The sequence below is a fragment of the Hypomesus transpacificus genome, unplaced genomic scaffold (assembly GCF_021917145.1).
Source record: "Hypomesus transpacificus isolate Combined female unplaced genomic scaffold, fHypTra1 scaffold_48, whole genome shotgun sequence".
NCBI classification, from domain to species: domain Eukaryota; kingdom Metazoa; phylum Chordata; class Actinopteri; order Osmeriformes; family Osmeridae; genus Hypomesus; species Hypomesus transpacificus.
In genome coordinates, this window is record NW_025813996.1 from 1569632 (window position 1) to 1584203 (window position 14572).

At 41.4% G+C, this 14572-nt stretch overlaps 1 protein-coding gene across 1 annotated transcript in view; it reads right to left on the minus strand.

Moving 5' to 3' along the window:
- doc2b (double C2-like domains, beta) overlaps positions 1-12458 on the minus strand; it is a 298538-nt gene extending 286080 nt beyond the window's left edge. The window contains exon 1 of the mRNA XM_047017138.1: positions 11797-12458. Within this exon, the coding sequence (XP_046873094.1) occupies positions 11797-12115 (319 nt within the window). The 5' untranslated portion in view covers positions 12116-12458. The remainder of the gene's footprint in view (positions 1-11796) is intronic.
- Between the last annotated feature and the right edge of the window lie 2114 nt (positions 12459-14572).

The window sequence follows — 14572 nt, forward strand, 5'->3', positions numbered from 1 at the left end:
ATGGTTTCGGCAGAGTCTTGGGTCTCGGAAAATATCCTTATTTTTTGGATTGGACGTACAGTTTTGCTTCTAGGTTAACTTGTTTGAGGTGTAGATGCTAGGTAAATGTTTGTTATTGTCATAATCGAGCTAGCCTGATGGCTCTCCACAACTAATAACGGTTCGACTTTTTTCCACAATCGACCAAATTGGCCAAACAACAAGGTATGTACATTGAGCTTAAAGTGTCAACAACCTAGCTAGATCGTTTTTATTTTAGCAAGTTTTACAGAAATATGCAAAAATCGAAGCTCAAGACAGTCATAGCTGACCATCACGAACGAGCCGTGGCTGGGGTAAGTGTTTGCTGCAGCTGGCGTTAATCCTACCTTTAAAATGCTTCGTAACTGAAGAGTATTTACTTTTTATTGGCGATATTGACAACAAAGGTTAAGGAACTTGTCCTTAATCAAAAGATGGTCTCCATTTTCAATTTGAAGGAGTTGATGTAGTTTATGTAGGAAATCTTCCATTGCATCCTCTCTGTAGCTTCACGCCTTCGGTTATTATTCAAGCCTACAGTGCGGTGTTAATACATACCACTTTGACACACTTGCAAGAAATGATCCGCTGGTTAGATGTAGCATGATCTTATTATTTACGTATAAAAAACTCACCAGGGACAACGACAACATCGGCAACCCTGCACTATTTATTATTATGATGTCATCTTAAATTAAGTGTCTGAACAGGACTGGGTGTGCAGGCACGCATGATTAGTTTCTCCTCCGTTTGAAACTGAAACCTAGATTCTGGGTTAGAAATGTTTCCAATGACCAACGGTTGCTCCTTTACAAGAAACAAGGAACCAATCCGATTGGCCAACGCTCTTCACTGTTCCACTGTCCTTCCACAAGTACTTTCCAGCTCTGAAAAGAGTTCCAGAAACTACATTTCTGCTAATTTTTCCCTCTTCTCAACATATTTAGCATCTTTAAGTGACTTCATTTTATAAGGATGAAAACTAATTCTAAATATGAACATCATTCATCTCCCATCTCCTTTAAACCTTCAACTTTTTCTGCTCGGACTTATAACTTTTTTTCAGCCATTTAATCAATTCTGCCTTTTTTCCAGCAAGTTCAAGTCATTCCAGTGTTGTCCTTTTACCTTCATATTCGTTCAACCCAGACTTCAGCAACTGGTTTTCTGCTCAATTTTCAAATTTTCCTGCCGCTCATCTTTCTGAATTTTTCCCCTTTTTGTTTTGCATTTTTCTTCTTTTCTTCTGTTTTCTGCCTTCATCTTACTCCAGGTCCTTTCAAAAATAAATTTCATAGCAGTATCTTCCAACTGCCAGTACTTTTGCATTTTTTCCTTCTTTTCTGCCTTCATCTTGCTGCAGGTCTTTTCTAACATACATTTCAGGCCTTTAGAAACTCCAGCAAATATTTTTTTGCTAAATGTTCACATTTGTATGCATTGTTTCTCTTCTATCTGATTTTTTTCAAAAACAAAACGTTGTTTTGCATTTTTCTTCTCTTTTCTGTAGTTTTATGCCTTCGTCCTGCTTCAGCCCCTATTTAAAATACCTTTCGGTCACTTTGAAGCTTCAGCTTATAACTTTCTGAAAAATTTCACAATTTTCAGCATTTTTAGCATGTTCAGCTATCCCCATTCAGGTTTCCAGCATTCTCACTGCTGTTTCACAGGAACAGCCTTTTCTAGTATTATTATTATTATTTCTTTTTGCCCCCCTAAAACTTTGTTAATATTTGGACTACATAGACAACCTCAGTGTCAAACGTTTCGTTTTGGTAGGAATTGAGTTGCTTGTATTGGGATTTACGTTCCGTTGCACGGTTTAAGTAGAAATTACGTTTTTGTGGCGAAAAGTGAAGCTAACGGTGACTAACTTGCTAGCCACAGTCACTGACGCCACTAAGGTCACCAACGTCACGAAAACTCGCGTGACTATCTCTAGCAGAACATTAGTTTAGCAGCTCGTTAACTTCTGGGAGATGGCTAGGCTAACTGCTTTACTGCAAGGCAGCTGCAGAAACGCCACAAGCAAAGAGGCCTGCGTGATAACTATTTGACTTTGTGATATGACGCACAATTGTATTGTGTATTGTACAATACAAGCTAATATCATTAAGGAAGTACATCTACATTCGGAAACAGTAGTCTACTATTTCACTGAATCATTAGCATCATGACATTAGCCTCTGTTGCCCGGGCAACACATACTACAGCGGTCTATGATGCATCTGTTTTCAATCGTTAAAATAAACATTCCTCACAAATACATTTTTGTTGTAGGATTTAATTATGACATTACATTACAAGTAAACGATTTGTGGGTGAAATTATCATTACCTGTGGTTTCAAACCAGTGTAGCTCACTGCATTGCTGTAGCCTAGTCTAGCTAACAAAAACATCTCCACAGCTGTTTACAGTACTAGTAGGAAGTTAAACGGCGGCACATGTTCGGCACTACTGTACCCTTACTTAAATAAAAAGTATTTCAATAGGTGAAACTATCTGACTAGTGACTACTAACCTGAACTCCATTGCCACAGCCTAAACTTTTTCAATCTGTTCATGAAAATAATTAATTTCAGCCTAGACCGTACAACGGAAGTAATGTTAAATCGAATTCAACCAACGCAATCGCTACCAAGACAGTCTAGTAGTAGTAGTAGCCTACAGTTTACCGGGGCAGCTTCTCCACACAGCAGGGCTATATCGCATTTTGCCTTGTTACTGACAATGGTAGCGATCATTAACGCTACCACTGACATTTTTATGAATGAGTGATTTTCCCCTAAATAAATGTCAATCTTATTTACGTTTTTGGGGGCATATTTTCAGTTAGCCTATGGTACTATTTGAATCGCGATTTCATCTGAGATAGCTACTGCTGGTAACGTTGTTGTTAAAATAAGCTTCAAAGGGGGTTCTTTATTAATGAATGAATGCAATATGAGTAAGCTAAATGCCTGAAAATATCACGAGAAGGGCAAAACTTACAATGACGTTTAAGTCATAGAGATTAGGTCAATCTTTACACCGGTCTGCCAAATATACTCGTTTTGATTCAACTATGCCCTTACAAAAAAGAAGTATATTCAAGTATACTTTAAGTACACTAAAATATGGATAGTACACTTTTTGTTCACTTTTGATATACTTTTAAGATACTTTGAAAATAGTTCAGTTTTAATATACTTTTAAGAAGTATACTTATAAACAGAAAATGGTATACACTGTCTTCTGGAGTAAGATGTACGTTTTCTATTATTATACAGCAAAAGCAGTCAAAATAAGTTTAGAGTTCATTACAGGTTACATTTTTTAGATCCACCTCATTCTAATTATTCATGTCTATGAAAATCTACTATGCATTGCACATTTCATCTTTTTTTGTTACTGAAGCTGTAACCTTAGTTACTGCCAAAACATTCTGAAGCCCTATACTCTTATACTCTTATATATATTATCAATTGGAGTATTAATGGAAAAAAGCTGCTTGAGAATTTGAAGGTTATACTATCAAACTGACTGATGAACGAAATAACGACGTGAAATAATTAAGATAGTGTGGCTCATTGGCTAGTCAATTCCCATGATGTAAGGCGGTAAATAGTGTAAAAATGTGCTGATAAGTTTGACGAAATACAAATGTAACTTCATGAATTTCGTTTTTAAATGTGTCTGCTTAGAATGTAGTGTTTTGTTGCATGGTAATTGTCATTGTTGTGCTGGTTTACCATTGTAACCATGGGTTAAATGACTGTTACGTTTCATAAGAAGAGCTGGATTCGGAAATGTTGATGTCTATGCAGTAAGTAGCTTCTTTCAGAATCTGCGGTGTGACATTGTGAGGGCCCCTGTTCTCGCCATGTGACGCTAGATCTGAGGCGTCTGAGGGGTGTGAAAGAAATGTTGGGCCTATGTACAATTAATGTGTTTTAGGAGAAGTTTACAGTTGGATAAGAAGCTTGATACAATGTATGTTGATTCAACTCATTTGGTAGAGACGCCACCTGTAGTTTTATAACACCTAACTAGGAGACATGAAGTCTAGGAGACGGGAAGTTTGGGTGACCTGAAAGAGTTCTTGTCACCTGGGGAGAAGAGACAGTTGTTCTGAAGAAAATGTGGATTCAACTGTATTGTTCTAAGGATTTAACCAATGACAGAAGAGATTTGGTATAGTTTCAGGTCTGTAGGATGGACCAATGACTTTTGAGAACTGTCGTATCTATAAAATGGTCTGTTGAAGAATGTTCTGGGGGGTTCAGGGCCATCAGCTGAGTAGTGCTGGTGGGCTGGATTTTCCCGGTTCCATTCTAGAATGCTAGATGGCGCTGTATGGAATTGTCTTTGTGTTATTGTCTTATGTTTGTGTGCTGATGATGTTATGTTTGTAACGTTATTATGTTTACATCTACGTCAAATAAACATTAACTCTATACTTCACCCGACTTCAGCTTGAAACATAGATTCTCTCAAAAACTTCCACGACAGGGGCCCTTAAACATTTTAATTTATTAGTAAGTCATAGTAACATTTAATTTATAAAGTTTACTTCTTGAGGTACTTACATTATTTGAAAGTGCACTTGCAAGTATTGCAAAGTATACTTGGAGGCTTTTTAGGAAGTATACTTGATGAACTGAAAGTGCACTACACATGCTACTTTAGAGTATTCCAAAGTAAACTTTGAAGTACTTGAGGAAGTATACTTGATGAACTGAAAGTGCACTACACAGGCTACTTTGCAGTATTCAAAAGTAAACCTTAAAATACACTATAAGTGTACTTTAAAGTCTAATAAATGACCTAAAAAGTGGGCAAATTCAGTTTACTTAGTACAAAAAAGTGTATAAATAAGCTTTTTAGTTTTAAATACACTGCTAGTATACTTTAAGTAACATGATAATAGAATATTCTTTTTTGTAAGGGTGAGGTTGCTGATCACCATTCTCTCTTGCAGGGGAAATGAGAAGACAACTATTTCATTCTACTCTTCAATCTTAGTATTTTGAGTTGTAAATGAGCAGAAAAAAATATGCTTTTAAATATATGTAATCTTTATAAATAAGTATTCTATGCATTTTTATATATAATATACAGAAATATCATTTGTAAAATGTATTTTAAATACGTAACCCTGCAACCAACGCAAGCACACCTTACAATTTCTCCAGAAATTGTACTCTTTCTAGTTACCTCATATGATCCGCTATGCTTCGTTTGACTTCTTCCTTGTGTTTTCTGGTGGACGCTCCGTTCCTTTCCAAGGTTTCTTGCGCCGGTTTCACTTCAACTGCGCGCAGCCAATGGGCGTATAAAACGTTATCACGTAGTATTACGGCACAGTGTTAATGGGAAACTCAGAAAGTACTGCCAGGGGGATAAATGACCGAGAACCATGCCGAGAACAGAGCCTTATGTATCATTCATGAAATGCCTCATGTATCACCAGCCAAACTGGCTAGTGAGTTTTTATTAACACCTGGTTGCGTGAGAGCGTGAGAAATGGTTGGAATGTGTGAGTCTCATGGCGAATGCGTAACACTTGAAAGCCCTGAATTGATGGACGAGGCGAAGGCCTGTAAGGACGTTTTCTGTTTTGAGATCTGTCTCAAGTTATACAGAGTTAAATGCCACCTAGTCTGTTAGCACAAACAGTTTAACTTATATTTTTATAAAATAAGTTTATAGCTTGTTCTGCTATTCCAAAACTGACATGGGGCAGTTATGTGACAGTCAATAAAAATTCTGTAAGATACCCAATGCAACTGCCGCTGCTGCGAGAAACTGTTACGAGACAGTGCCACTGGCACGAGTAACTTGGGGAGGTGTTCCGTGACACTTGCGGCACTGGTACAAGACACTGGCGAGATGTTCCGTGACAGCGGCAGTACTGCCACATGCCACAACAGTACAGTGCAATTTTGGTTCATACTCTGCTCTTCTGGAATAAACTTCATTGGAGCCTTAACCCACCACAGAGGCACCCGGTGTAAATTGATGACGCATGGAGGACAGAACAAAGCCTCGTCAGAGCTGTAAATAAGGGGTTTATCCCCACTTGTGGCAAATTTTCCTATGTCATGATAAATAAAATGTTCAGTGATGAGTCTGTGCTAGTTAGTTTTTTGTGAAATCCTTTCTGTATGCAGTTGCCCAGCTGTATGCAAATTTTAACCACGCGCGTAGTTGCCAGTAATACTTTGGCAAGATAGATTTTTGCGTTGTCAGGATCTCACATATACAGCTGTCTCGCAAGGTTAAGTTTCTGAGTCTTTTTAAATATTTTCAATGAACAGTAGTGCAGTGCCTGTGGGATGAACACTAGTCAGCGAACCCATTTATATTCAGTATTTATATAATGTGTCAAATTTGTATATTTATTTGTCATGAAATCCAAAATGCTGAAGAACCGTCATCATGATCAACACTAATGTTTATTGGGTAGTAAACCACATTATTTGCACTTCAGCTGCTGTCAAATAAACACCCACTCGCCCTGTGGTGTGAATGTGAGTATTAGCATTTGATGAACTCAACTGGAGGAACTCACGGACACACAAATGCGCACGGACACTCTCCAATGGTAAACAAAACAATCAAACCACAACGCACGCCGCTATGTCCAAAAACAGACACTTTACTGGTTCCCCACAGATGGCAAACTGGTACATTTTCTTAACATTGTATATCTGCTTTTGTGAAGAAAATAAGGTTCAGGAAGGGGTTCAGCTTGTATCTGCTGTAAACCAGAACAGCTCTCAAAAACAAAGACGTTACATGAATCCCTGTGGTCAGGGATTACAAATAACATCCGCCACCTCCCCCATCTGCCTAACCCCCCCACACCCATAATACCACTCCACTAATGTGGTTAAATGGGAATTGGGTGTGCCATGTTAGCCCTGCGGCTAGCTACTTGAGTTGACCACAGTCAGTCATTACCAGAAGACAGTTTGTATAGACTTCCTATGAGGATTCACGGTTCAAGGCTGAAACCCCTTGTCACCTGGCTGTGTCACAGAGGATTGGGAAAGGGGGGGGGGGTGATGTACAGCGCAATGATAAAGTGGGGGATTGAAGTTGTGAAGTGAGAACAAATGTTTAATCTTCTCCTCCTTTATTTGTATGTCTTTCAAAAGGTTTTTTTGACACACTCTCGCTCCCTTGCCTACCCCCCCCCCCCCCACCTCTCAATATCTAAATATCCATTAGTCCCATACCTCTACCTTCTACATATCTCCCTCGTTGTATCTAATTTCCAATCTGCTCTATATCATAACCCCATACTTACAACATGCACACAACACCCAATTTCCCAATCTTGCTAATGAGAGACAAAGAAAAAGCAAATGAGGGGGATCGTGAGGAGGGGCGTTTAACCCTCATCCACCCGAGGACATCCTGGGCTATATGTGACAGCCTATTTCAAATGGTGTGGGTTGCGATGCCAATGAGTGACACTCTGGATTCAATCATCAGGAACTACCATTAATTAACGTGCCCTCAAACATGCGTAAGATTGGATTGGGTCTGATTACCCCCTTGGTGGAATGGGGTGGGGAGAGCGCTTGGCAGGTGATGCACTTTTCCTTTTCAATTAAAATCTAAGTTGAGCCAAATTGGATGAGAAAATGTCTCGGTCCCTGCTGCTGCTGTTATGCAAATTTGACAACAGGTAACTAGCCGGAGACGGAGACAAAACCACATGTGCCTGGGTTGGTGGGTGACGGGCTTGCTGCCCTAGGGAGATGAATAAATGCACTAGGTCCCATAGCAGAAGGAGGAGCTCTAAGGTTTAGGCTGCCGGACTTCACAGCTGGCGTCACAAACAAATAGGGTCGCCATGAAATTCTCTTACACAATCCCCAGACACAGTATCAAAGTCCATTTCTCTCTTTGCATCGTAGATTCTGACGAGCTCATGAACAGAGCAGGAACACGTTCTCAGATGCATGGCTTGGGTTACATTTACTACTTTTTATCATAAATTGCAGTGGGGGATTCACACAATATGATTACAAAGAACCAATTTACTCTCTTACATTACCAATCAGAGCAGAATTGAAGGAAGCAGGGATGGAAATTACATTTTTTGTCCAACGGCCACTGTGGCTGGTGGATTTCAAAATCTACCAGACACTCAATGTTTTTACCAGCCACTTTCTTGTTTTTAACCGCCAATGTGTAACTGCATGTGAAAATTAATACTACAAGATCTACAATACTTAAGCAGTTTATTTAATCTCAAGTCTCAATGAAACACTGACACTTTCTCTCTCATACATACACAAACCACAAACTGATATACTATTCTTCCAGTTTTAGTTTTTTTGTCCCAAAAATTTAACTATTAGTTTTGGCATCTTCTGTAGCGTGTTGACGACATACAGAGCAGTACATTATCAGATTTGTCTCGTCGTAAACTAACCAATAGCGGGACTCCCCATTATCTGCTTTTCTTCATCGTTCTTTAAAAAAACGTTTTTTGACTTTCGCCTCTTTGTCCACTGGCTCCTCCTGAGATGTTTTCTCAGCGGACCTCTTAGCGCCTGCGATGTAACGCCACAGTTTTTTGAAGGTGCGCCGCCTCTAAAGTGTCAGAAACAGTATGCTACTTTTATTTACTCACCACGGTGGCCGGTAGGTGAAGCGAGTTTACCAGCCACAACACTAAATCACCCGCATTTGGCTGGTGGCGGGTGCTAATTTCCATCCCTGGAAGGAAGGAAGAGGTCCCAGACTAATAGACAGCCATTACGTACACTGTTCCCATCAAGCCACTCCTAAACCTTTAGAAGTACTGTACTGTGTGATTCAGTCAGCCTGTTTATAGTAGAGCTGAATCTCATAGCAAACTGTGTGGTGTAAAAAACATCACCCGTTTTAGACCTTGGTAAATCCACCATGACTTTGTATCACCGCCACTCCTTGATCAAGGGTTTCAGAAGATGGTACTCTTATGGCAAAATACACTATTAAAAAAATCTGTTACTAAATGTAAACATTCTACAAAAATATTCACAGCTGGGTTCTTCGAGCACATCCTAAAGCCGTATCGGTATCAAAATGCATCCCCTTTGATTCCCACCATGGATCAAATTCCCTGATGGTCTGAGTCACTAGGGCTCATGGTGTGAGGGGGGTAGGTCTCAAGGTGGAAAACGATAGTTAAAAGTGAGAAAGTATCTGTCAGAAAATTATGCCAGAAGACACACTAGCTGCATTTCACCTACCACCTTTCATGCCTACCATCTTTTCATTTCTAAAGGAGATGAGCCCATGAATATGTTTCTTCAATAACTTGTGGGTGTGCATGGCGATCACACATTTCTACTATGCAAGTTACTGCCTAAGACGATTAGGCTTTTTTCTATACTAATACTATCACGTGTGTTTGAGTCTATTTTATACTGCTTGCCTTAGAACCAAAAACTGATATGATTGACTTTATTTGGTTCACGAGTAACGGTAAAGGCAGGATAGGCACGTTTTGCGAGCTTAGCAATTTTAGGTTGAGTTTGAAAGGATTCAAACCAAAATATCCCACCCCCTCCCTGAAAAGACAATCCTCCAAAACATATGACACTACTGCGCTGGTAGGTAAGTAGACGGACAAGAAGCCCGTCCAATCATTGCATTCGGTCCAAATACCGTCCAATCAGTAGGGTCGGTACGACCTTGAGTGTTTATTACAGTCCTGCGACGCACACAGATATCGAATTGATTTCATTTTACGGTCAAATCTTTAGATTTATTTGTTGCTATCAGGATTTGAAGTTTACTTCAGCAAATATTTTAAAAAGTGCTTCTCAGCAATATTACCTGCACTGCCGGAGGAGCTGGACACAGTAAATAGGCCTTACTATTTGCCTATTGCTTTGTGCCCACATTTTGGCTATATAGTGTGGCATGATTCTGTGATGTCCTTAGACAAGACTACCCAATAGCTCTGAATGATCAGATCAACATAACTGATATCTGGAATGGAAGAAAATGGCACAAACCAGTTATCCAATGGATTTTAGTGTCCTGATCTGACATTGAAACTGATTAAATATGAATGTCCACTTTGAAATGCTCATTAAATGTGTAACATGCCACAATCACACTATTTTAAATCTTATAAATAAATTGAATAGAAAAGGAATATTTAGGCACACAAAATATCTCTTAGCTCAATGTTTCACTCTATTACTTACACTAATGTAGCACTCAATTCCCTGTGATAGCGTGAGTACTTATACCTCTGTTGTTTCCTCTCTCTCACACCGAGACCCAGAGACGCACGCATGCACACACACATAGAAACAATCATCTTTCCCCCATGTTTAGAGCCTCATACCAGGTTGTAGGTCAACATCTGTTAGAGGCTGCCTATCCTACTCTCTGCCATCCCCCAATACTGGCGTGGGGGATTAGAAAAGCTTCAAGCCTGGAAACGTGTCAACTCTCCACTCCACTCTGGATGGCTTTACCCTTTAACCAAGCCACACTGTTGTCACTCTCACCTATAAATGAGGGCTTGTATGAAAACAGCAAGCACCACCATTATATCAGCGGGATGCATTTAAAACTGGATTGAAGGGTTAGTTGGGTATGGAAAGGGCACAGACGGTTTTTCAGTTGTGTATTCATGCATTAGTAGCCTGATACTCTGTCAGAGGGACTGGCAGACTGCACAACAACAGGGAAAATGTGTATCTGGTGTGTCAGCTCTCTTCTGATGTTACCGAAGGGGACATGACAAGTTGTCTCTGTGTAGCGACCGTCTTTCCGCTCGTTTGAGACTAGCGGGGTGAGGAGCGTCCTCAGCAAGCAGCGGCATCATTGACAACAGAATCAATGCATTCATAGGTAGAATATTATATACTGACATGGACACACAGCTCGTAAATCTGGAACTGCCAGTTATGCTTTTTGGTCTTCTGTCTTGCGTGTGGATGTGAACAGTTCCCTCGCCAAAACCCAACAGCACACCTACAAACCCGAAAGTCTGTATTGCTGCTTATTCAGAGACCAAGCATGAATCACACACCCTGATGAGCCTTTTGATAGCACAAGAAAATCACTACAGGGTAATTTCCCTTTATTTTCTAACACATAAGGAATCTACACAGACACCCCATGTCTCCTGAAAAAGAAACAGTTGGCGCTAGATGTGTAATGTCAGAGGGCAGGATTGTTCACATGGCATTGGAGCAACAGCCCTTAGCTGAAAGACAACTGTTGCTGTTGCAACCAGAGTATCTGCTACGACACACAGATGCGCAGACACACAGCAGACAGGAACCTGGCAACCGTGGGTGGGTGGGGGGGGGGGGTGATAAAGGGTGTAGACACAGTTATATTGTATGGATACCTTAGAAGGAGGTGGAGGAAAGTGAGGAAAGGATAGAACAGAGAGAGGGGTAGTATCAATGAAGAAAATATGTAATGCAGATCCATCATTATTCTATTGACAACTGACAACCCAGGAGGGACAGTAAATAAGAGCGTAAGAGTAACAAAGTTGACTGTGCAGGGGGGTATTCCAGAAAGCAGGCTGTGTAACATAACCGGGTAAGTTAACCCCCCAGCTGATTCACAATGTTGCAGCAACCTACTGACAAATTGCTACAACACTGGGTGTCAGCTGGGGAACAGCTTTCTGGAATATCCCCAAGAAAGATGATGAGCAGAAGACAGCAATGGAATGAAACAAAAATAGTAGAGAAAGAAGGAGAAATGTGAGGAAACGAGAAAAGAAAACAGGTAACTGGTGTGGTACTCACTTGAGTCATCTGAGTCATAGCCCTCTACGTCAGGCTCCTCCTCCTTTTTGGTAGATGGTGATGGGGCAGCAGTAGCCCCAGCAAAGGCTTGGTCCAGTTCATCCTCACCAGCCAAGGTGTCCACGGTAGCGTTCAGTGAGGCGGAACGCAAGGAGCCCGTCCGGCTAAGAGGCGGGGGCGCTGTAGGGGGGATACCCCGTGGGTAGCGGGGGAAGTAGTCAGAGATTTGCTTGATGGGCTGGATGGGGCCCGGGCACACATCAATGGCCATGTGCTCCTGGATGCTGATGGTGGGCTTCTCGCCTTTACGTTGTGTCATGCATGCGGTCCCTCGGGAATGTCCGCCCAGACCAGACACCAGCCCAGAAATGAAACCAAAAGTCCCCCGAAGGCAAACACCTCCACTTCTCAAAAAGTACAAACCCTACAGTGGAAAAAATATTTTGATTTGGTCAGTTTGTTGCATCCAGCAGTATGGTTAGATTTATGTCCAGGTGTTTTCTCCTTTGACTCCCCCCCTCTAAGCTCTGCTGGTACTGGGATTACATGGAAAGTCGTTGGCTGGTCCTAGAACTGCCTGCAAGCTTCAACCATGCTGTCTGTCTGCCTCCACTGACACACCGCTATTCTGTCTGCCCGCACTCTCCCTCTCTCCCTCTACTCTAAACCCTGCCCACGGCTGACTAATGTGTGTGTGTGAGATGGTGTGTGTGTTCAGGGGAGTGAGGCAGGGAAGGGGATTATACTGGAGAGAGGGAGGGATCAGCTGATGTCACTGCTTAGCAACCGAGCGGTAAACAGGAACCGCCAGCCGGGTACTTAATTATGCTATTAGTCCCCATCCATCTGTTAGTGGAAGAAAGGTTTTGCCACCAAGTGCAGGCATGTGTGTGTGTGTATTAGAGAGAACAGAATACCTATTTTGTATGTACAAGTGTGTATCAGAGCAAGTCAGGATATGTTTCTGTTTAGGAATATTTCAAATGTGTGCATGTGTGTGTGTGTGTACATGTGTCTATCTGCAAGCCATTAATTCCCTTGTGTGCCTATGGGTTCTAGCTGTTGAGTGACAGATAATCTGCATCCGTGTAAGGGAGCAGTCGAGTAAGAATGAAGATATAATGACAGAACACATGCACAAGCACACACAAACATCTTTAACCCTCATACATATATATATACAGTATATGTGCACACATGCACAAACACTAACATTCTCATTGGGGGGACAGCAGGTAGCTCTGGGATCTAGGGTATTTCAACAGCAATCCCCAAATCCCCAGCCATTTAATACTTTGGAATGAACAGGGAGTAGATTTTGTGGTGCCAGGTTACCTTTCCTGCAAATGAATCCCTCGAGCAACGGGTGCCAAAAAAACTAATCATCAACATAGTAACAATTTACTCCTTAATATATACATTTAAGTCTGATTTACATTTACAGTGCTGGGCAGTTGCGGTCACTACATATCCCAGTATGGTGGTAGTGTCGCTGTTTCCTGAATTTAATTGGTTTTCCGTAGCAAAGCTCTTCTTGATCTGTAGTGCAGTAGCCAGTGTTCCCGAGCAACCAAAAATCGTATCTAGCAACAAAGCTGGCGACATTCCGCTACTTTGGCTATCTATGTCGTTGAGCAGCAACAAAATAACCTTAACTGATTTGTGAATGATTTGTGAATTGCCTTTCTTACTGTTCTAACGTTCCCAATGTTTACAGAAGTAGGCGGTTAGATCTGTAATTGTACTTCCGTGTTGTCATAGCCGCTATGTACATTGTTGCAAGGTCAGCCAGACCACACAGAGCCAACAACCTGTCACACCTGTAGAGCCTGATTCAACCACACCAGACAAACTTAATCAGCCCTCTTGACACCCTCAGTATGCCGATTACCCACCAAACGCCAATGCAAAAGATTCATAGAGTTGGGGGGAGTCTCCCCCCTCTGCATGTGATGCCCTCCTGCTGGCTTGCAAGGTTCAAAGGGCCTGCTTGAGACAACATCTCCAGCAACCATTTGTGCCCTCCATTTGTGGTGTAAATTTTAACAAAGAACATACCTCGCCCTGAACTTTTAATCCTCTCCAGAGGATTCAGAACGCAGCAGCCCGTCTGATCTTCAACCTACCCAGACGCTCCCATGTTACCCCGTTCTTCATCTCCCTCCACTGGCTACCCATCATGGCCAGCATTAGATTCAAGACCCTGGTACTGACCTTCCGAGCAGGGAATGGGACTGCACCTGACTACATCCAATCTCTCGTCCACCCTTACACTCCCACCTACGGTCTTCTTCTGACAACAGTCTGTTGGTCCCACCTCTCAAGAGCGCCCGCTGCAACTAAATGGTCGCAGTTTGAGACAGTGCAAGCATTTTTTACAAGTACCGTATTTCTTAGAATAAACGCCGCACCAAAAATGAATGTTGTGTAATAAACGCCTCACTCGAATAAACGCTGCACCAAAAAAATCTGAAGAAAGTTATTTAATTAGTTACATTCAACCCCTATATTTATTACACATGTAGGCCTACATAACTTTCTGCACAGATTTCTGTTTGAAAGCTAATGTGTATGACCGTTTCGGCATGCTGCTTCAGATTTCTATAAAATGTATAGAACACTTGTATTTGAGAAAGTTGTACTGCCAACGCACACCTAATTGATGGCCAATGAGAAAGGGAGTTGCCGCACTGAGACAAACAAACAATAGACAAGGAGGTCAGCGGTAGTAAATGAAACCTGTGTTTTAGCTGCATGATTCATTTGTCACAATGCC